At 37.3% G+C, this 23,296-nt stretch overlaps 2 protein-coding genes across 2 annotated transcripts; one reads left to right on the top strand and one right to left on the bottom strand.

Moving 5' to 3' along the window:
- The first annotated feature begins 910 nt into the window (after positions 1-910).
- LOC145042566 (oligomeric golgi complex subunit-like protein) lies at positions 911-4,632 on the top strand. Its single transcript, XM_078991010.1, has 11 exons — positions 911-1,512; positions 1,724-1,930; positions 2,030-2,366; positions 2,464-2,625; positions 2,712-2,811; positions 3,008-3,235; positions 3,330-3,426; positions 3,517-3,717; positions 3,783-3,887; positions 3,957-4,217; positions 4,339-4,632. Exons 1-11 carry the CDS (start codon positions 1,024-1,026, stop codon positions 4,450-4,452), a joined length of 2,301 nt encoding a protein of 766 aa, XP_078847136.1. The 5' UTR covers positions 911-1,023; the 3' UTR covers positions 4,453-4,632.
- A 337-nt stretch (positions 4,633-4,969) lies between these two features.
- CPI1 (cyclopropyl isomerase) lies at positions 4,970-7,304 on the bottom strand. Its single transcript, XM_078991009.1, has 8 exons — positions 7,160-7,304; positions 6,902-7,053; positions 6,349-6,432; positions 6,161-6,202; positions 5,962-6,072; positions 5,643-5,834; positions 5,481-5,578; positions 4,970-5,369 (listed from the first exon to the last, which is right to left on the bottom strand). Exons 1-8 carry the CDS (start codon positions 7,203-7,205, stop codon positions 5,180-5,182), a joined length of 915 nt encoding a protein of 304 aa, XP_078847135.1. The 5' UTR covers positions 7,206-7,304; the 3' UTR covers positions 4,970-5,179.
- Between the last annotated feature and the right edge of the window lie 15,992 nt (positions 7,305-23,296).

Genomic DNA, 23,296 nt, shown 5'->3' with positions numbered 1-23,296 from the left:
ATTGTAGGAAATAGTGTTTATATTTATAATAGTTCGTAATATTATTGTTAATAACAAAGTCATTTTGGGTTACACATAATAACAAATTTAAGCAATTATTGTCATGAGATTTTTATTAGGGATCCAATTTGTTTAATTTATTAGTGATTAATTAATCAATAGAAGTTCACGACGCGTCTCCTATGTCCTCACGACTGAACCCTAATTGTTATAGGGCTTTAGTATTCTACGATTCAATGTGGTTGAGGCATAAAATCTCATATTTAACAGCTGCAAGCTCATCTTCAAAATTCGGTTCAACTTGAAAAGAACATAAAACCAGTATGTTGAAAATAGTCAAAATCGACATACTAAGAAATTAGGAAAACTCTAAACTCTTTTAAGGTGTTATTTTGCCTTGGAAGTGCAAATTCGAGTTCGGAGAAAGCAACCACAAAGAATCTCGTTGTATGACACAAACATTATTTGACAGATTCGTGAATTCTATTAATAATATAAGTGATGGACGAACCACTTATATGAACATCTCATTAATGATTGTCCCATATAAAATATCACACGAGCAAAACCTAGATAAAACTTATCATAAAGAAAACTAAATGGTTACAAACCGATAACTTAATCTGGAGTAGCCAGTAACAATCATTTGATATGTATAAAACAATAAATTAAAATGCTTATTTTACAAGAAAAAAAATCAATAATAACTAAATACATACAAAATAAATACTGTATTATTCTTTTAGCTAATTCCTAAGTAATACTTCACAATGATCGAATGGTTATAGATGGAAACTAATATGGTTATTTTGTTACAATTTTTTTTTTTTTTTTTCATTCATATTTTTGTGATTACCACCCTTAGATAAACAAACTTTAACTCGATGATCAAAGATTAATATAAATAAAATTTTGTATGAGGGTAGGAGTAAGGCTCACCCATTGGATCTGTTCTTCTCCCCTTTGCGGTTTTACTTCACAATCTGCACAAAGGGTACAGACAGCTAAATCTCTCCCTCTCCGATGGGGATCCAGCAAGAACAGCCACCGGTAACGTCACATCAACTATCTACTCAACCGCGTACCGCCACCGCTGACCTCTTCGGCGATCCAATCGACTCCCATCCCTTATGGTTTAAACAATCCTCATTCCTCAGCCCTGATTTCGACTCGGAATCATACATCTCCGATCTACGAACCTTTGTGCCCTTTGAAACCCTAAGATCGGAGCTGCAATCTCATCTTTCATCCCTTAAACATGAACTAGTAGAGCTAATTAACCGAGATTATGCTGACTTCGTGAATCTCAGCACCAAACTTGTAGATGTCGATGCCGCTGTTTTGCGTATGAGGGCACCACTCATTGAGATCCGTGAGAAAATATTGGGGTTCCGAGGGGCGGTTGAAGGGTCGCTTGTATCATTACAGGGTGGACTTAGACAAAGAGCGGAGGCTTCTGCTGCTAGAGAGATCTTGGAACTTTTGATTGATACTTCTCATGTCGTCTCCAAGGTAATGTGAACCTCTTGGAGCTTAATCAACTTCACAAATTTCGATTCATTAGTCTATTTCACGCGGATTTAGTTGATCTTTGAGCAATAGTGCTTAACTTAACTGCTCTCCCATGGTTTACATCGAGTAAAACATCTGGATCCCCAAGCTACACTTTTAGAAGCTGCATCTTAATTTAGGGATTTACGAAGTTTTGTTATTGCGATTGCAGGTTGAGAAACTAATAAAGGAGCTACATAATGTACCTGCTGATGGATCAAATGGAGATCTACACACTACAGAAAAGGGTCATTTAAGCAACGGTGTCTCTGTACAGCATGCTGAAATTGGAATCAATCTCAGGGAAACTCAAAGCATGCTTTTGGAAAGAATTGCTAGTGAAATGAACAGGCTAAAGTTCTACTTTGCTCATGCCAAGGTCTTTCCACTTTAATATACACAAAAATTTACTCCTCTTTCTTGATCAATCCTGTCTTAGTAACTTACACACATTCTTTCTGTCTTAACGGCAGTACAGAACCTGCCTTTTATTGAGAACATGGAAAAGAGGATACAAAATGCCAGCTTATTGCTGGACACAAGTTTGGGACACTGTTTTGTAGATGGATTGATACACAAAGATGAAAATGCAGTATACAATTGCTTACGTGCTTATGCTTCTGTTGACAACACCCATAATGCAGAAGAGATATTCAGATCAACAGTGGTTGCACCATTAGTTCAGAAAGTGATTCCCTACACTTCATCTGGAATGGTTGGTGGGTCCACTGGTGATGAGCTTGAAGAAGACTTTAAACAAATCAAGAATCTCATTGCTCAAGATTGTACATTTTTGTTGGAGATTTCTTCTACAGGTATAAATATGCTCAATTCTTTATTCCTATACCATTAACAATATAAAGAGCTTTTTGGTGGAGACCTTTACTATATAATTGTGCCTTACTATTGCAGAAAATTCGGGTTTGCATGTTTTTAGTTTTCTTGCGAATTCAATTCTTAAGGAGGTTCTTTGGGCAATTCAGCAGGGAAAGCCAGGGGCTTTTTCTCCTGGAAGACCTACAGAGTTCTTGAAAAATTACAAGTCAAGTCTTGGTTTTTTGGCTGATTTAGAAGGTAATAGAATAAATTCTTATTTCCTTTATCTGGATTTGTATTTGAGTTGCTTATTGTTTGGATTTAACTTTGTATTGTTATTTAAGGATACTGTCCTTCAAGATCTGCTGTTGCCAACTTTCGAGCTGAAGCTGTATATGTAGATTTCCTTAAACAATGGAACATTGGGGTGTATTTCTCATTGAGGTACTTCCAATTCCCTAAATTGGAAAGTAATTAATATAATTAAAATATTCTAGTGAGTAGAGTTAAATGTATTGGATTTACAATTTTACATATAAATCATGGAATGTAATAACCCATTCCATTCTTTTGTGATTCAATTCCATGATCCATCCAAATCCAACCAAACACACCTAATTCACATGCATCTTACTTGTAGGTTTCAGGAAATAGCAGGTTCATTAGATTCTGCATTTGTTGGTTCAAGTCTAACTCCAATTCCGAAGTCAGATTCCGATTCCGATTCCGACCAGGGAAGTTCTCAGCACGTGACTTTAAAGCAAAGTCTTACTCTTTTAGAATGCCTCAATTCCTGTTGGCGAGAAGACGTTCTTGTCCTTTCTATCTCTGATAAATTTCTTCGCTTAACTCTGCAACTGATATCTAGGTTGATTTTCCAATCAAATTTTAACCAATTTATAGTTGTTTTTTTTTTTAAATTAATAATAATATTGCTGACGTGGCAAAAAATTGATGCACAGATATGCAAATTGGTTGTCAGCTGGACTCTCTGCTCGTAGTACCCGTAACTCAGGCTTTGAATGGGCACTTGCTGCTGCCCCAGATGATTTTGTTTATGTATGTTTTTTCCCTTTCTTCTTCATTTTTTTTTTAAAATAAGTTTTATATTCTGTTTTTTCCCCAGATTAATTTTGTTTTGTTTTGCAGATAATTCATGATTTAGATCATCTAGCCACAGAGATTTGTGGGAAGTACATTGAACACGTGTTAAAGATTCTAAATTCCTGCTCTACCCAAGTTGTTGACACTGTTAAAAACAGCATTCTACAAGGGGGTCAATCTCTTAAAGATCTTGTCCCTTCTGTCATTGATTCAATCATTGAAACATTAGTTGAAAAGTCAAACGAGGTACATATTTTAATTTTTTTTTTTTTGTAACATCATCCATTGCTAATAAAAAAATATAATTACAGGAACTGAAACAACTACACGGGATAGTTGCTGCTTACAGAATGACCAAAAAACCACCTCCTGTGAGACATTCCCATTATGTGTCAGGGGTGTTGCGCCCCTTGAAGGTATGTATCTTTTTTTTTTATTGAAAAATTGAGGGTGTATACTATAGGGATTAATAAGAAAGTGGACAGGTTTTTGTGGAGGGTGAAAGAGCTATGACATATTTAAGAGAGGATAGAAGAGGTAAACTGATAGAAGGAGCTGCAGTGAAGATTACTGGGCGTTATAATGACCTGGCTGCTGATATTGTCAACACAGCAAGAAAAACAGAGACTTCACTTCAGAGAATACGTTTAGGTGCCCAGAGACGAGCTGGCGCCACATCAGATGTCTCTGATCATAATGTTTCTGAAACCGATAGAATTTGCATGCAGTTATTTCTCGACATTCAGGTATTTTCATTTTCATTTTCATTTTCATTTTCATCCCAAACCAAAAATATCAACAGGGACTAAAAATGTTACATAAACCTCAAGTAAGGACCTAAAATGAAAGTATGGTGTTAATGTACAGGAATATGGGCGCAACCTTGCGGGTCTTGGGGTGGAAGCAGCTAAAATTCCAGCGTATGGCTCTTTGTGGCAGTTGGTTGCTCCTCAAGATAGACAAGGTGAAATAAGGTTTTAGTTTTCAGAGTTTTTGACACAGGTTTTTGAGGCATTTCTCTCGCTGTTTTTTTAGCTTTTCTTGTTATATTTTTTTTATCGACATATATAGGTTTTTGTTGATCATTTTTACTAATAATGTATCCAAGACGATTTTGTAACTAGTGTTGTGATTTATATCAATGACAATTTTATATGTGTATTTCTGGTATACCTTAAGTGGGCTTTGAGACGATATAGAGAAAATATGAACAAAATAAATGCTATGAACCAGAAGAGGAACTTAATAAGAAACGATCCATGATCATTAATGTCATTATTGATGTTCACATAAAATGCTTTACTTGACTCAAAATCCAAAAAAATAAATATAGAGAACTGCAAATTTGGTCTCTGTTGTTGCTAATTCCTTTGGTTAGGATCTGGTGACTTTCGAATTTGTGATGGTTCTTTAACCTTATCCAATTTTTGGATACACAAGTAAATATATACTCATTCACCTATTTGGAACTTTGATAAAATCTAAAAATCCATATCAGTTCTCACGAATTATCCCATTATAAGGGAGAAATAAATATCAAAATGGAAAGTGACCATACACAATCCAGGAAATATCCAAATTTGATCACCAAACCCCGGTTTTCATCCCCAAATTTCTAACAATGACAACTTTAAAACAACAGTTAAACATTGTTCCGAACTGCATTAAAAAGCATCTAAATTACCAAAAAAAAAAAAAAATCATCAAATTAGAGTTCAGTGTGTCCAGGGAACCAAGGCAAGCCAGGCTGAGCACATTGTTTGGCATCCAAAATAGGAACAATCGGCCCCAAAAAAAGTCGCCACAAGTCAAGTATTATCGTAACAAGCATAGCCGCCCCTAAAGCATCAACAGCCACCCGCGGTAGGTCCCATGGATCTCCCACTTTCTCATCAATCCTATAAACATCAATAACACAATCAAACAATGTAAGTGACATAGTGGCCTTTCTACCATAATCCACTGAGATTCATCACTGCGTTACTCACATTCAAATATCAACTTCTTACCTTAGAAACATTGGAAAGCTTACGAGAAAGTAGATCGCATAAAACAATGAACCAACTTTGTACATTAATGTTCGGTCCACAAATGTATAATAAGGGAACTGCACAAAAAAAATCATTATTTCAATAAATATAACAAAAACATAGATTTCAAAATTTACTTACATTTGAAATAGCCACAGTCTCTAGGTATGCAATAAAGTAAGAAAGAGCTAGAATCCATGCAGATTTAATAATCCACTGTGTTTTCATTGGCAAGTGAGCAATAGCATGTTGTAGTCTACGGAGTGTTAAATTTGATGTCACATGGTAAAATAAAAAACAAACATTTGTTAAGAGAAAGGTCGTGTGGGGTACCTGAAAAAAATAATTTAATAATCATTTTTCTTTTTCTTTATAATCACATAGCAAACAGAAAAGGCAAATAGCAATGTAGTATAAGTATGTTGCTAATTCCTGAAATTTGTGCATAATAATGGCTTACATTGTTCATCTTCCATGATGGAAAGGTGTAGGAGGCACCCAGGACTGTGAAAAAATAATGGGTCCAAAAGTAATTCCCAACATAGCTAAATATAATTATCCATAAACTTGCCTGAATCAATATTATAAATTATATGTTAAGTAGGAAAACTTGTGTAAATTATATATAATATTAATAATAATTAAAAACGATTACTTGCCTTCACCCAATACCTATCTTTCCAGTTGAGACTACGATCTGCCTGGAAAAGAAAACATGAAGTAAAAGGACTGTAAATAATAAATATGTCTGATTCTTCATGTTACAGATTCCATTGTTGAGATATTCATATACTCTTTTGGTGATATGAAATCACTGATGAGGATTGAAGTAAACAAACGCACTCACCTTTCCAACCACAAATATTGGTATAAGAAAAGCAGGAAGCACAGAAATGAGCCCTAGAAGCAAATACTCCAACTCCTTGAAATCCTGTTAATGGAATCATACAAAGTAGAATGAGATATTTATTAGCTCAAAATCAATGGTGGTTTTGACCTTTTCAACAACATTTGATGACCACAACAAAGTTCTATAAGAATCATTCGAATCTAAAAATGTTGGTGGAAAAGTGACATCAATATTCCATAATCATAAGATATACCAAAAGGTAGGTTTAAATTTGAGTTATGAACTGTAGAAGTCAACTTCCATGTCCCCCCATCATTCAAATCAAACGAACTAGTTTAATTTCGGATTATAATCATTTCGGCGAATACGTGTTTCCAATTTTCAAGTTCTTCACATTTTGCATAATGTTATAATCCATGAATCTATCAAAGACCAATTCGAAATCTGAAACAATAATTCAGATATTCTACTGATCCAGCTTCATAACAGCGGATTCGATTGATGAACACAAGTGCGAAGATACGAAAATCATGAAGTTAAAAAGGGTTACCTCGTAGAGCTTGTAAGGAACGACAATACCGAGACAAAGCGTGAGCCAAAAGGGTGTGTAAAGAAGGAAGAACAGTTCTCCCCATCTCTTGCTTGGATTTGTTGCTAGCCATAAACTCGAACTAAATTCTCCTGCTACTGCTTTTTCACTCCCTACATCGCCAAATTCATCCAAACAATGAAGAAGATTTGGGATAATTCATTATAGTTTTGTAAATTGACATCTGAAGACTACTGTGGGAGATTGAATTGAACTTACCGCCCATATTTGCAGTCGGATCGTAAAGGTATGTTTGATTCTCCATTGGTGTGGTATCAGTTGGAGCTTGATAGTGGAGTAAACTTCAAATTATGTCCCTGAACTATGTACAACCTTACATGTTTAGTCCATAAAGATTTGTTTTTCCATTTGGTATTCAAAATTGCCTCTTATGTCTCATTTCGGGTCCGAAAAGGCTACAAGTGTTAGCATAAGTTCGTTAAAATAATCACATTTATGGGTAAAGACTAAAGAGGTAATGTTTTCGTATATCATTTTCATTTTCTATCCATCTTAATCTCGATATTTTATGTTAATGTCATTAATTATTAATGAATTAACTTTTTTACAAATACAATTACCTTTATACAAAAGATGCTATAACCATGTTAAAAAAGTTTGTTATTTTACCGTAAGATATCATTGGTTTATTATAAAGAAAAAAAGTTAGTTTGTTACACATTTATAACATTAACTAACATTTACTTGTTTTTCTATAAAGTGAGGAACGAAGAACACAAAATATTTTTAGCCAGAAGAAGAGAAAGCAGTTTGTTTAGATTTAGTTTAGGATTCGAGCTTTTGATTTATGATGTGCTTTATGTATTTGATAATATGAATATAATATCGATCCAAATTAATGATTACATTGTATGTTTTAAACCTTCATATAAAATTTAACAAAAAAAAAAAAAAAAAACGTAGTCAAAATGGATGAAGTTGAAAAAATTAATGTAGATCGACAAAAGTGACTTTAAAGGTCTATGCCTTGTGTACATGGATTACGACATAGTTATGTTTAGCACTCCTAGTGAGATGAAATCGATTATTTTGAACAAAAGGTGTAAAAGAAATCTTTATTGACTTAATATGTATCATGAAGTATAGTTTAGGGACTAAAGTTGTAACTACGTTTGTTTAGATCTTGTTTTATTATTATATAATAATTTAAAATTATTGTACTCAATAAAATGACAAATTATCCAATACAAGGAAATCTACAACACTTTTGTTGGTATTTTCTATTAAATTACAAATTTATAATCTTCTTTTAGTTTTATAAAATTACAATTTGTTTCGTTATTTTATCAGTGTCATGTGATCTACGACACTTTTGTTGGTATTTTCTACTATAATATAAATTTATAATCTTCTTTTAGTTTTACAAAATTACATTTTGATTCGTTATTCTATCAATGACATCGATGACTTTAATATTGTTATTCATATGTATTCTATCGACTATCATCCCATCTTTGCACATCATCCTTGCCACTAACCAACCATCTTTCAATTCTTATTTTTAATTTGTATGCGTTCACAAAACCCAATGTCCGAAAAAACTTCGTGTGACATGATCTATTAGTAATTTAGTAAGTGAGTTCAGTTATAGTCGGGCTCATAACTTAGAGTCAGGCCCATTCGTTAGTTATAGTCATACTCATTACGTAGATACATGCCCATTACTTATGCTTAATGTTTCCATGCATTGTTTTTGTGTTTGTATATATACATGTTCATTGTATCAAGGAAATATACTTACTATTATAAGATCACATCCTTCAAATCTCTCCATGTGATATACTGATATCTCTATTTTCCCCTTCTTTCTCTTTCTCCTTCTAGGTCGGTTAACTATAGGGGTAAGCAAAAAATACACAACAACTAAAATTAACCGTAAAAATCACAACCGATAAACCGCAATCGCAATAAAAACCAATGGTGAGGTTTTCTGTTTTTTAAAAACCGCAAATTTGCGGTGCGGTTATTAGTTTTTAAAAACCGCAAAAAAACCGCACCGAACCGCATATATTATAATTTTTTCTTATTAATTATTAATATATTAAATATTAAAAATAAGATAAGTTTCATGGATGAACGAACGATAAAATTCTAGGAGACAAAGTGTTGATTTTTTGTTATGTTTAACTTTAGAAAGTAGGGATGAGCAAAGGAACCGGGGAACCGGCTAGAACTGATACCAGAACCCGATGTAACCGGTCAGGCCGGGATCGATACTATAATATTGTCAAGTTTTGGAACCAGGAACCGATCATTGGAACCGGCCCAAAATCGGGAACTGAACCACACAATCTTTTTCCTATATGTAGTTTAAGTTTTGTAGATAAGTTTAGACTTTAAAAACGTTTGATTTGGTTAAAAACTGAATGGGTTACAAGCCCCGCAAGGAAGCGTGTCAAATCAGAATTATTATTATTATTATTATTTTTTAATGTTTCAGCATTTAAACGTAATATGACTTTGTTGTTCAAATGTGCATAACTCACTCAATTTAAGTTGTATTCACCTGAATCTTTTTCCAACATGTAGTTTAGGTTTTGTAGATAAGTTTAGACTCTAAAAACACTTCATTTGGTTAAAAATTGAATGAGTTACAAGCCCAAAAAGTAGGAATGACAACGGGGCGGGGTGACATATCCCATACCCGAACCCGATATTTATATTTGTTCCCGAACCCGACCCAAAACCCGACGAGTTTCTTATTGGGGCGCCCCGTCAAGGCTAAAAATATCCCTGAACCCGACCCAAAACCTGAAAATGGTGGCATAAAAAATTAGGAAAATTACAATGAAACAATTGAAAAATTAAAACCTTACAAAGGCTTAAAATACAAATAAGTTCTTAACATAAGTGAACCAAATAGAAATTACTAAAGTCTAATATCGTAACTAAATTCATCACAATAGTGGGAAATTGGGAATACGGGATGGGATTTAAGGTGAGACCCGAACACGAACTAAAAACCCGATAATGACCCGATACCCGATAAGAGTGATCCGACTCGCCCCAAAATCTTCGGGGTTCGTTTTTTTTTTTTTTTTTTTTTTTTTTTTTTTTTTTTGCAATCTCTACCCAAAAGGAAGCGTGTCAAATTAAAGTTTTTTTTATTTTATCTTATTTTATTTTATTTTATTTATTTTATTATTATTTTTTTATTTTTTATGTTTCAACAATTAAATGTAATATGACTTTGTTGTTCAAATGTGCATAACTCACTCAATTTAAGTAGTTTTGACCTGAGTCGATTTCCTACATGTACTTTAGGTTCTGTAGATAAATTTAGACTCTAAAAAGACAAAACTGCACAAATGGTCCCTGTGGTTTGTCAAAAATTACCACTTTGGTCCAAAAAAGTTTGGGCTAGTACCAGAGGTCCAAAGTTTTCATTTTGTTGTTTGTTTGGTCCAATCTATTATGATTTTTTTTCAAAATGATAGATTTGCCCTTGTGAATATGATTTTTTGTTTTTTTCTTAATTGTTTTTCTGATTTTCAGATTTTTTAAAAAAATTAAAATTAAATCTCTCTCTCTCTCTCTCTCTCTCTTCTCTATTCTCTCTCTCTCTTTCTCTCTCTCTCTCTCTCTCTCATCTATCTCTTTCTTTCTTTCTTTCTTTCTTTCTTTCTCTCTCTCTCTCTCTCTCTCTCAATTTTATACAATCAAAATCAATTTTACCATGAATTAATACTGAATCTTCATTTAGAACAAATAGGGAAAACCATACAAAGAAAAAACCCAGAAGAAACTCTTAGCTCTCACCACCATCGTCTCCATCGTGGTCCTCCTTCTCTGCCACCCCTTTTCTCGTTGAAACCCACCTCCAACGCCAATATCATTTTAGCAGCGACATCAATCTTCATCGCCCTCTCCCTCGTTCTTCAACTTAGCTTCTCACCGGTGCTTGTTAGCAAGAAGCGTGCTCCAATCTAAATGTATTGACTGGATTGTGTTTGTAATTAACAGGGAAGCAAAGTAAGAAAGGTGATAGATCTGGTCGACTTCAAGTAGCAAGGGCTCAATAACATTGTGTCAAATTATCTCAAATCTTGGGTTCTAAAGCACCTAACTATCGACGGAGGCAGAGATGGGTGGTGGTGTTGGTTGGAATATGAAGAGAGGAAGAAGATGATGATGTTCATGAGGAAGAAGACGGGTGCACTCCGGGTGCTCGACCTTATGTCTAGCTTAGTCTTCGGTCCAATTCCTCCATTAATTGGCTCTCTAAATCAACTCAATCTTCTATAGCAGTACATAGTCGGAGTATACAGTTAGTTGTAGATAGTTGGTAAACCTAGTACCCAACATAGTAGGTGAAGATCCGTTCAAGTTGTAGGGTCGGTGCCGAATCACAGCAGCACCTAGCCGGAGAATCATGTGCCGGGGCTCATTAACAGTCTGATTTCCAGACCGCAGGGTTGAACGGAGCCATGGTGTTCGGCCGTCGGTTTGTGAATGATATTGGAATCGGTGGTTCAGTTGGTATTTGGGAGTCGAAGAAAAAAGGAGTGACGAGAAGGAAGATCGAAGAAAGAGATAGAGGAGAGAGGAGAGAGAAAGAAATAGAGAGAAAGAGAGAGAGAGAGAGAGAGAGAGAGGAGAGAGAGAGAGAGAGAGAGAGAGATTTAATTTTATTTTTATTTTTTTTTTAAATCTGAAAATCGGAAAAACAATTAAGAAAAAAAGAAAAAAAAATCATATTAACAGGGGCAAATCCGTCATTTTGAAAAAAAATCATAATAGATTGGACCAAACAAGCAACAAAATGAAAACTTTGGACCTCTGGTGCTAGCCCAAACTTTTTTGGACCAAAGTGGCAATTTTTGACAAACCACAGGGACCATTTGTGCAGTTTTGTCCTCTAAAAACGCTTGATTTGATTAAAAATTGAATGAGTTACAAGCTCCGCAAGGAGGTGTGTTAAATCAGAATTTTTTTTATGTTTCAACAATTAAACGTATTATGACTTTGTTGTTCAAATGTGCATAACTCACCCAATTTAAGTTGTATTGACCTGAATCTTTTTCCTACATGTATTTTAGGCTTTGTAGATAATCTTAAACTATAAAAATAATTCATTTGGTTAAAAAATGAATGAGTTACAAGCCCCGCAAATAAGTGTGTCAAATCATAATTTTTGTATGTTTCGACAATTGAACGTAATATGACTTTGTTGTTCAAATGTGCATTACTCACTCAGGTTAAGTAGTTTTGACTTGAATATTTTTCCTACATGTAGTTTAGGTATTTTAGATAAGTTTAGACTCTAAAAACGCTTCATTTGGTTAAAAATTGAATGTGTTACAACCCCCTCAAGGAAGCTTGTCAAATCAGATTTTTTATTTTTATTTTGAAAGCCGGTTCCAACATCGAAGACCCGACAAAAACCGGAACCGGTAGAATCGACGGTCCAATTCGGTTCTTGATTTTGGTCGCATTCGATTCCCACGTCGGGCCGGTTACGGCCGGTTCCGTGCTTTGCTCATCCTTATTGGAAAGTGATGAAATTTGACAATTTTAAGATGTTTATTGTTAATTACTAGTGATTTGATGTTTTTAAGATATTAGTATTTTATGATTTAATTTAATTGTCTTATACCTTATGGTTTTTTTGTTGGGTTATGAGCAATACATCAATCATATGGTGTACATGCAAACCCTAATATTGGATATAGTTTTCTAGTTGTACGTCCAATAATTATCCAAGGTTTGCAAACCCTAATCTAGCATACAACAAAATTGATTTCTATAACTAAAACCAAGTTAGAAACATACCTTTGATTGTAGCTTGAAGATCTTGAGCTTTTGAGAACCTTAACACCTCAAATGTTGTGCCTCTAATATATCACAAACACCAAAGCAAATTGGAGAATCTTGGAGAGAGAGGGGAAGGTAATTTCGGCTCTTGGAACTCTTCTTAGGGTTGGTGTAGCCGAAAACTTGAAGCCTACGGACCCTTTGTATAGGTGAGGAATTAGGGTTTCAGTCAAAGTCCTTATCTGGTTGCTTAGGCTCTAAACTGTCCACAAGAACCTTCCATAATCAACCTCTTGGATGAAATCTTATGGGATATCCATAATGATTTCATCCACCCTATCTTTAGGGTTCCTCAGCCCATTTTGCAATTATCCAATAATTAAAAGTTTAGTCCCTTTAATTCACTTAACCTCTTCTGACCACAAAATTAATTCTAAATTAATTCTTGAGCAATGTTAATTAAATAACATGATTTCTCCTTTAATATATTATTCAAATAATATATTAATAAACCATAATAACCTCTTTCTCCATTATTCTTCTAGTCAAGTTGTTATGATGAAGGTAATCCAAAATGACCATGCTACAACCAGGTCAAGTACATACCAAATATAGCTATGAGCTTAGACACTAATCCAATATTTTTATTATTACAAGTAATATATTTGAACTCTTAAAACTGTTTGAAGTCTAAACTGCGATTAAAAACCACAAAAAATAACCGCACCAAATCCATGCGGTTATAATTCTTATCAAGTAATATATAACACAAATAAAAATATTTAAGGTTAAAGTTGAAGAAAAAAGACTTCAAAAGTCAAAAGCGGATTACCAATTTGGGACGGAGGGAGTATATTATTATATATTTAGAAAGTACACATCATCCCGATCCCGAAATATAAATTTCGTAGAAACAGAACTTCGTATGAATTAGATATGATTTTTATAATATATAAAAGTCAGATGCGCACAAAGAATATGTGACCTAAAAATCTACGGAGAGAATTGTTAACTTTTAGCTAAAGTAACCAAAAGGAAAATTGTAGTACTCTTTAAGATAGAAATTTTAAGAAAAAAGAATGCCAAAAACGAAGTTCATACGAGAGAGTTATGATTTTAACAAAATCATTTAATCATATAAAAAATAAGGACAAAAAATAAAAGTTAGAATTAGCCGATGGAGTTTAAAGGAAAGTTGTAGATCTCGTCGATAGCTTTCTATGGATGTAAAGAACGTTGAAAACAGAGTTTGAATGCAGAAGTTACGGAATTTACAAAATTTGCATTTTGCGCAGGGAAGTGCTAGGTGTGCGGCACATGTGACATCCCCAAAATCACGGCCAGAAAAGACCGGTTTTGTTTATACTTTATTTCAAAATCAGAGTTATCTTTTAATAAAAGGGTTGCGGAATTTGTCCCAAAACAATAATATGATAAAGATTTATCAAAAGCATTTCCATAGAAATGTATTTCATTAAAAGACTCGGGATGTCATGTTCGTACAGATCAAAAGTATAAACAGTACAATATAAGCCTTACTACATTATTTCATATCTACAGGCCTATATCCGTAATCCCTCGTCCAAAACATCACACCTATGCTCATGCGCCACTACCTGTAATGCATAAAACTGAGTGGGTCAGGCTTGGGAGCCTGGTGAGCACATAGGGTTTTCAACCCACAATAAGTTTATTAATTTCATCAATCAACAATAACCCGATTACCCGTTCCCGTTATCCTCACTTTACGTCCCTAAACACCTATCATAAGGGACCTAGCCTAAGGATCATCATCGGGACGGACACTACTGCTAAGGGGATTCCTCAGCAATAAATGTCCTAATAGGCAACCATGTGGGGGATGGAGTACACCGGTGAACACATCGTTCACAACACCTACAGGTTGCGAACCTGCTAGTGTTCCACTGGACTGTCTAGAAGAGTCCGTGGTCGTCATCTATACTCCGCTAGATGACTGGATCAACAACAACAACATCGAGGCCTCTCATCATTTTATCACACATCACCTATTACATCTACCCATGTTTTACCCCAACATTTTCGTAGATATAAAATACATATACAGTTTAAATCATTGAAAACATGTATAACAACGTTCATCTAGCATAGATAGCAAGTATTCAGATAATATGCACACATAGCACGTAATTTATATAAAATACTTCATATCTATGTGTAAGTTGAAGGTAACTATGCACTCACCGGAAAAGGTGGTGATTCCGAACTCAGACAGCGCTTCGCTTCTTAAAAAGAATTTTTCTTCGACGAAACCTAGTATTATTACCACTAGAGTTTAGTTTATTATTCGTCGAGACTAATTAATAGTCTAGCTATTATTATTATTATTATATAAGCGTCAAAAAAATACTTATATAACCCATAATAATAGCCCAAGTATTTATTATAAGTTCCTAATAACGTTACTATAATTAAATAAAAGTTATATTAAAAATAGCGTAGGCGTAGCTCACTTACAGCGGGTTTTATAGAAAACCGGGCTTTGCTTGGAGCAGCGTTCCCGAGCCGAAAAGCTCTTCTTCTCAGAGCCTTCGAGCACTCCGGGGCTTCCGCCTCGTGCTAGGGAGGTTCCCTAGGCTTTTCGGGGGATTTCGGGGCTAGAGAGAGGTTCTAGAGAGAGAGAGAGTAAAGAGAAGAAAGAATGGGAAAGGTGTGAAGAAAATGAGGGTGGGAGAGGTGGTATTTATAGGGTGAAATGTGGCTGAACTTGGTGCCACATGTCACCATCTGGTGGCAAGCCTTGGGGAGAAAGCAATGGCCAAGATTGTGCCACATCACCCATTTTCGCACAGCACACTTCCGACTTCTAAAATCCGTAACTTTCACATACGACCTCCGTTTTTGACGTTCTTTATATCCACGCGTAGGTAATAATAAGATCTACAACTTTCATTTTGACACTGTCAGCTAATTCTCGACCGATCTTAAATTTAACAGTACAAGGAGATTATACTGTTAAACGTCTGCGTAAAATTAATAACTTCTACATACGGACTCTGTTTTTTTCTGTCTTTTTACCGTTGATTTCCTATTAATGAGATCTTCAACTCTCATTTATGTTGCGTAAGCCAAAAACCGCTCGAACTAAAATTCGAGTTTCAGGCCGTGCACTGCTAAGCCGAATCTTAGAAAAATCACAACTTCTTCATACGAAGTCAGATTTGGGCGTTCTTTTTATCGATGTTCTTAGTTTAACATATTCTACGACTTTTGTTTAGATTGCTAAGGCTAAAAAGTCTTCTATCGTAAATTCACTATTTACGTTTCCCGGTGTCGTGCCGGTTTTGTCGTAAAACTTCGGCGGGCCATAACTTCTTCTTTATAGCTCGGATTTCGGCATTCTTTATATGCACGGAAACCTTGAGACATATTCTACAACTTTATGTAGAGATATTGGGATTATCTCACACTTTAATTTTGACGCTCATTTTTATTCTTTATTAATTATACAATAATAAACACATAAACACACATAATTCACATAATACTCAAATATTTCTTATTTATTACTTCAAAAAGAGTTACAATAGTTGACCTAGACTATTACATTGACAAAAATGCTTAGCCCTGAAAACCCGGGCGTTACAATTCTCACCCCCTTAGGATGATTCCGTCCCGGAATCATGCATCAGCAAACAGATGTGGATAGCGACTCATCATTTCATCCTCTGTTTCCCAAGTGAGATTCGGCCCATTCGAATGTTTCCATCGGACTAGCACCAAGTCGACCATCTTGCGTCGTAACTTCTTAGTCTTACGGTCAATAATTGCCTCAGGCTCTTCGATCAGCCTTTTATTCTCATCCATCCTTAATTCCAAGATTGGAATTATGTCGGGAACATCTCCCATGAATTTCCTCAAATAACACACATGGAAGGTGTTATGAATACCATTGAGTTCTTCGGGCAATTCCAGCTTGTAAGCTTGGTTCCCAATCCTCTGAAGAACTTTGAATGGTCCAATAAACCTTGGACTCAACTTTCCTCGTTTCCCAAATCGTATAAGTCCCTTCCACGGTGAGACTTTAAGTAAAACGGAATCCCCAACTTCGAAGGTTATCGGTCGTCTTTTCTTGTCGGCATAGCTCTTCTGACGATCCTGAGCTGCTAACATTCTTTCCCTAATCACCTTCAATTTCTCAGCAGTCTCATGGACTATCTCGGGGCCCATAAACTGCTTCTCTCCGGCTTCAAGCCAACAAGACGGCGTACGACACTTCTGCCCATACAAGGCTTGATAAGGAGCCATCTTGATGCTCGAGTGAAAACTATTGTTGTAGGAAAATTCTACCAGAGGTAAGTTCTCGTCCCAATTCCCTTGGAATTCGAGGGTACATGCTCTCAGCATATCTTCCAACGTCTGAATCGTTCTTTCACTCTGACCATCAGTTTGCGGATGGTAAGCAGTACTCAAACACAACTTTGTACCCAACTCCTCTTGTAGACTCCTCCAAAACCTCGATGTGAAACGACTATCACGATCTGACACAATAGTAAGAGGGACACCGTGAAGTCTTACAATTTCCTTCACGTAAGCATTTGCGAGCTTATCCATAGACCACTTCTCGTTGGCTGCTATGAAGTGTGCACTCTTGGTGAAACGATCCACGACTACCCAAATCATGTCGTGACCATTCTTCGTTCTGGGCAGTTTAGTCACAAAATCCATGGTGATGTCTTCCCATTTACCCATGGGTACAGGTAAGGGTTCTAAACTCCCATACGGTTTTTGATGTTGTGCCTTAACCCTCGCACATGTTACGCACTCAGCCACATACTTCGCAACATCGAGCTTCATCGTCGGCCACCAGTAGTAGGGTTTTAGGTCCCTATACATTTTAGTGCTACTGGGATGAATCGAGTACATGGTCTTGTGTGCTTCTTCCATTAGAAGATCTCTTATTCCTCCCGTCTTAGGTACCCAAATTCGATGTTGGAATACCTTCAGTCCTCGACTGTTCGTACCGAACACTAACGTTTTTCCCAAACGTTCTTCCTTTCGGTCATTCTTTTCTAAGGCTTCTTCTTGAGCTTTCCTGATACTTTCCACAATCGTCGAGACGACTTCAATTCTTAACGCTCTCGGCCTTCTTCTTTCAAGATTGACTTTCCGACTGAGAGCATCAGCAACAATATTTGCTTTACCTGGGTGGTAAAGTATCTCACAGTCGTAGTCCTTGAGAAGTTCTAGCCAGCGTCGTTGCCTCATGTTCAACTCCTTCTGATTAAAGAGATACTGGAGACTCTTATGATTAGTGAAGAGCTTGCACTTCGTGCCGTAGAGGTAATGCCTCCATATCTTTAAGGCGAATACTACCGCTGCCAACTCCAGATCATGAGTGGGGTAGTTCTTTTCGTGCTCTTTCAATTGTCGAGATGCGTATGCTATCACCTTTTCTCTTTGGGTCAGAACACAACCTAACCCGACTCCAGATGCATCACTATAAACTGCGAAATCTTCGACTCCATCGGGTAGAGAAAGTATCGGCGCTTCACATAACTTCTTCTTTAGCTTCTCGAACGCCTCATCATGTTTCTCACTCCATGTATACGTAGCTCCTTTATGGGTCAAAGCTGTTAATGGAGCAGCTATCGAAGAAAAGCCTTGGATAAATCGTCGGTAATATCCGGCTAATCCTAGAAAGCTTCGAATCTCCGTGGGATTCTTCGGACGTTCCCACTTCATTACAGCCTCGATCTTGGCGGGATCAACCATTATTCCCTCTTGGTTAACAACATGACCCAAGAATTGGACTTCCCGTATCCAAAAGTCGCATTTGGAGAACTTTGCAAAAAGCTTCTCCTTCTTTAACACCTCCAACACTTCTCGTAGATGCTTGTCGTGCTCCTCCTGGCTTTTCGAGTATATGAGAATGTCATCGATGAACACTATCACGGATTTATCGAGGAATGGTTTACAAACCCTGTTCATCAAATCCATGAATGCTGTGGGAGCATTGGTTAGTCCGAATGACATAACCAAGAACTCGTAGTGTCCATATCTTGTTCTGAATGCAGTCTTCTCAATATCCTGCTCTCTCACTTTCAGCTGATGATATCCTGACCTAAGATCGATCTTTGAGAAGTAGCTCGAACCTTGCAGCTGATCGAATAGGTCATCAATCCTCGGCAATGGATACTTGTTCTTCACCGTTGCCTTATTCAGCTCTCGGTAGTCTATGCACATCCTCATGCTTCCATCCTTCTTCTTCACGAATAACACCGGAGCTCCCCAGGGTGATGAACTAGGTCGAATGAAACCGCTGTCCAACAGCTCCTGAAGTTGCGTCATGAGCTCCTTCATCTCCGTTGGTGCTAATCGGTAAGGTGCCTTTGCTATCGGTGTTGTTCCTGGTAATAAGTCTATACGAAACTCTACTTGCCTATCAGGTGGTAATCCGGGAAGATCTTCGGGAAAGACTTCTGGATAATCGCACACAACCGGTATATTCTGCACCTCTTTCTTTTCCTTCTTAGCATCAATTACGAATGCCAAGTATGATGCACATCCTTTGGCTTTCATCAGGGAGATGATTCCAGAATTTACTCTGCGTTTGTCCCCGTACACCATAAATGATTCCTTTCCGGGTGGGTTTATCCTAACTATCTTCTTTCGGCATAATATCTCGGCATCGTTGGCGCTAAGCCAATCCATACCCAAAACGATGTCGAAACCGTTTAACTCTATGGGTAATAGTTCCTCATGGAATTCGTTTCCGTTTAGGTTAATGACGATGTTCCTAATACGATTACTAACAGGTACGAATTTGCCACTGGCAACTTCTACAATCAGGGCATTATCTAGTTTTTCTACAGGCAATGCTAATCTTCCACCAAATTTATGCGATACAAAGGAGTAATTGGCTCCGGAATCAAATAGTATATTTGCAGGTAAACCATTTACAAGAAAGGTACCTGAAGCGACGTCTGCTGCCTCCTTCGCAGCCTCGAGCGTCATCTGGAAGGCTCTCGCCTTCGGCTTTGGTGGTATGTTGGGTCTTCCTGCCTCCTTCTTCTTTGGGCAGTCCTTCAAAATGTGCCCTTCTTCATTACATCCATAACAGGCCTTCTGGTTGAGGGTGCATTCGTTGGCATAGTGCCCAGGCTTTCCGCATTTATAACAAGTGACTCCTCCATCACACTTCCCAAAGTGCTTCTTCTTGCACTTGTCACACCACTTTGCTTCTGATCCTCCTCCTCTCGAACCAGACTTCGAGAATCTTCCTTTCTTACCGGACCTCGAGGATCCGTCAAATTTCCGTTTCTCTCCCACTTCCGCTCTCTCCAGACCCTTTTCTCGTATCTGGGTCTCCACATTCTTAGCAGCCCAGATGGCAGCTTTCAGAGTGGTAGTTTGCTTGACCATTGGACCGAAGTCCGCTGGTAATCCGAGGGCAAATTTGTTAACCTTAGAGAGTTCAGTTGGGACGAGGTGAGGAACAAGCTTCATTTTCTCAGTAAAGCTTGCAGCGTATTCAGTAACGCTCATTCTTCCCTTCTTCAGATTCTAGAATTCGTTGTTGATCTCCAGAAGATCCTGCTCAGAGCAGTATTGCATCTTCAACTGTACCAGAAAATCCTCCCACGACATTTTGCTTGCTTCACCTTTGGGCATTGAATCAGCTAATAGCTTCCACCAGCTTAGTACTCCAGATTTCAATAGAGGAACTGCAAGAGCAGTCTTCTGCCTATTGCTACACTCGCAACTCTCAAACATTGTCTCCATCTCAGAGATCCAGTTCATGACTTCCACCGGCGTCGGGCTTCCGGATAGACTCGGTGGCTTGGATGCCATGAAATCCTTGTATTTGCATCCACGTCCATCATTTCCTCCATCCTGGTGGTTTTGCCTAACTATCGGTGGGTTGGCTTGACCAATAGTCCCACTGTAGTTTCCTTCTTCAGTCTGCCCTTCGTTCAACTCGGGCTGTTCGAGCTGAATAGTCGCTTCCTCTCGATTTTGCTGGAGCAAACGCCTGGTTTCCTCCATTTGACGATCCAACATTGCCTGGATCATCGCTTGCACTCCGGCCATCGTTATTGGTCCGGCAGCGGCTTCCACAACTGGTATTTGCTCGATCACGGGGGGTTGGTGTCCGTTCCCATTTGCGTTTACGTTTCCGCTACGGGTCCTTACCATCTTGATCCATACACCGAATAAGGTGAATTCAGATCTTTATTTAGGAGAGACGTTTTAAATCGTCCTTATCACTCCGAAATGTTTACATGCTAGTTCTAATAGCGTAGTCGTACGTTTAGAATCCTAAACACATAAGGTTTCCAGATCCGGTCGGCAACAGACCATAGATCCGAACAAAATAACGGCATATCATGCATAAAGCATTTAGCACATAAAAGCATTTTAGGCACAATTCCTAAAATAAGCTAGTACTCACACCTCACAATCATCGCTTAGCATTCTAAGTTTAAGTCTAGAAATCCTACAAATTCCTAGTTCGCTTAAACTAATGCTCTGATACCAACTGTGACATCCCCAAAATCACGGCCAGAAAAGACCGGTTTTGTTTATACTTTATTTCAAAATCAGAGTTATCTTTTAATAAAAGGGTTGCGGAATTTGTCCCAAAACAATAATATGATAAAGATTTATCAAAAGCATTTCCATAGAAATGTATTTCATTAAAAGACTCGGGATGTCATGTTCGTACAGATCAAAAGCATAAACAGTACAATATAAGCCTTACTACATTATTTCATATCTACAGGCCTATATCCGTAATCCCTCGTCCAAAACATCACACCTATGCTCATGCGCCACTACCTGTAATGCATAAAACTGAGTGGGTCAGGCTTGGGAGCCTGGTGAGCACATAGGGTTTTCAACCCACAATAAGTTTATTAATTTCATCAATCAACAATAACCCGATTACCCGTTCCCGTTATCCTCACTTTACGTCCCTAAACACCTATCATAAGGGACCTAGCCTAAGGATCATCATCGGGACGGACACTACTGCTAAGGGGATTCCTCAGCAATAAATGTCCTAATAGGCAACCATGTGGGGGATGGAGTACACCGGTGAACACATCGTTCACAACACCTACAGGTTGCGAACCTGCTAGTGTTCCACTGGACTGTCTAGAAGAGTCCGTGGTCGTCATCTATACTCCGCTAGATGACTGGATCAACAACAACAACATCGAGGCCTCTCATCATTTTATCACACATCACCTATTACATCTACCCATGTTTTACCCCAACATTTTCGTAGATATAAAATACATATACAGTTTAAATCATTGAAAACATGTATAACAACGTTCATCTAGCATAGATAGCAAGTATTCAGATAATATGCACACATAGCACGTAATTTATATAAAATACTTCATATCTATGTGTAAGTTGAAGGTAACTATGCACTCACCGGAAAAGGTGGTGATTCCGAACTCAGACAGCGCTTCGCTTCTTAAAAAGAATTTTTCTTCGACGAAACCTAGTATTATTACCACTAGAGTTTAGTTTATTATTCGTCGAGACTAATTAATAGTCTAGCTATTATTATTATTATTATATAAGCGTCAAAAAAATACTTATATAACCCATAATAATAGCCCAAGTATTTATTATAAGTTCCTAATAACGTTACTATAATTAAATAAAAGTTATATTAAAAATAGCGTAGGCGTAGCTCACTTACAGCGGGTTTTATAGAAAACCGGGCTTTGCTTGGAGCAGCGTTCCCGAGCCGAAAAGCTCTTCTTCTCAGAGCCTTCGAGCACTCCGGGGCTTCCGCCTCGTGCTAGGGAGGTTCCCTAGGCTTTTCGGGGGATTTCGGGGCTAGAGAGAGGTTCTAGAGAGAGAGAGAGAGTAAAGAGAAGAAAGAATGGGAAAGGTGTGAAGAAAATGAGGGTGAGAGAGGTGGTATTTATAGGGTGAAATGTGGCTGAACTTGGTGCCACATGTCACCATCTGGTGGCAAGCCTTGGGGAGAAAGCAATGGCCAAGATTGTGCCACATCACCCATTTTCGCACAGCACACTTCCGACTTCTAAAATTCGTAACTTTCACATACGACCTCCGTTTTTGACGTTCTTTATATCCACGCGTAGGTAATAATAAGATCTACAACTTTCATTTTGACACTGTCAGCTAATTCTCGACCGATCTTAAATTTAACAGTACAAGGGATTATACTTTTAAACGTCTGCGTAAAATTAATAACTTCTACATACGGACTCTGTTTTTGTCTGTCTTTTTACTGTTGATTTCCTATTAATGAGATCTTCAACTCTCATTTATGTTGCGTAAGCCAAAAACCGCTCGAACTAAAATTCGAGTTTCAGGCCGTGCACTGCTAAGCCGAATCTTAGAAAAATCATAACTTCTTCATACGAAGTCAGATTTGGGCGTTCTTTTTATCGATGTTCTTAGTTTAACATATTCTACGACTTTTGTTTAGATTGCTAAGGCTAAAAAGTCTTCTATCGTAAATTCACTATTTACGTTTCCCGGTGTCGTGCCGGTTTTGTCGTAAAACTTCGGCGGGCCATAACTTCTTCTTTATAGCTCGGATTTCGG

Source organism: Lactuca saligna, chromosome 4, assembly GCF_052625555.1.
Source record: "Lactuca saligna cultivar CGN05327 chromosome 4, ASM5262555v1, whole genome shotgun sequence".
Classification (NCBI taxonomy): domain Eukaryota; kingdom Viridiplantae; phylum Streptophyta; class Magnoliopsida; order Asterales; family Asteraceae; genus Lactuca; species Lactuca saligna.
This window is presented reverse-complemented; position numbering and strand designations above follow the sequence as displayed.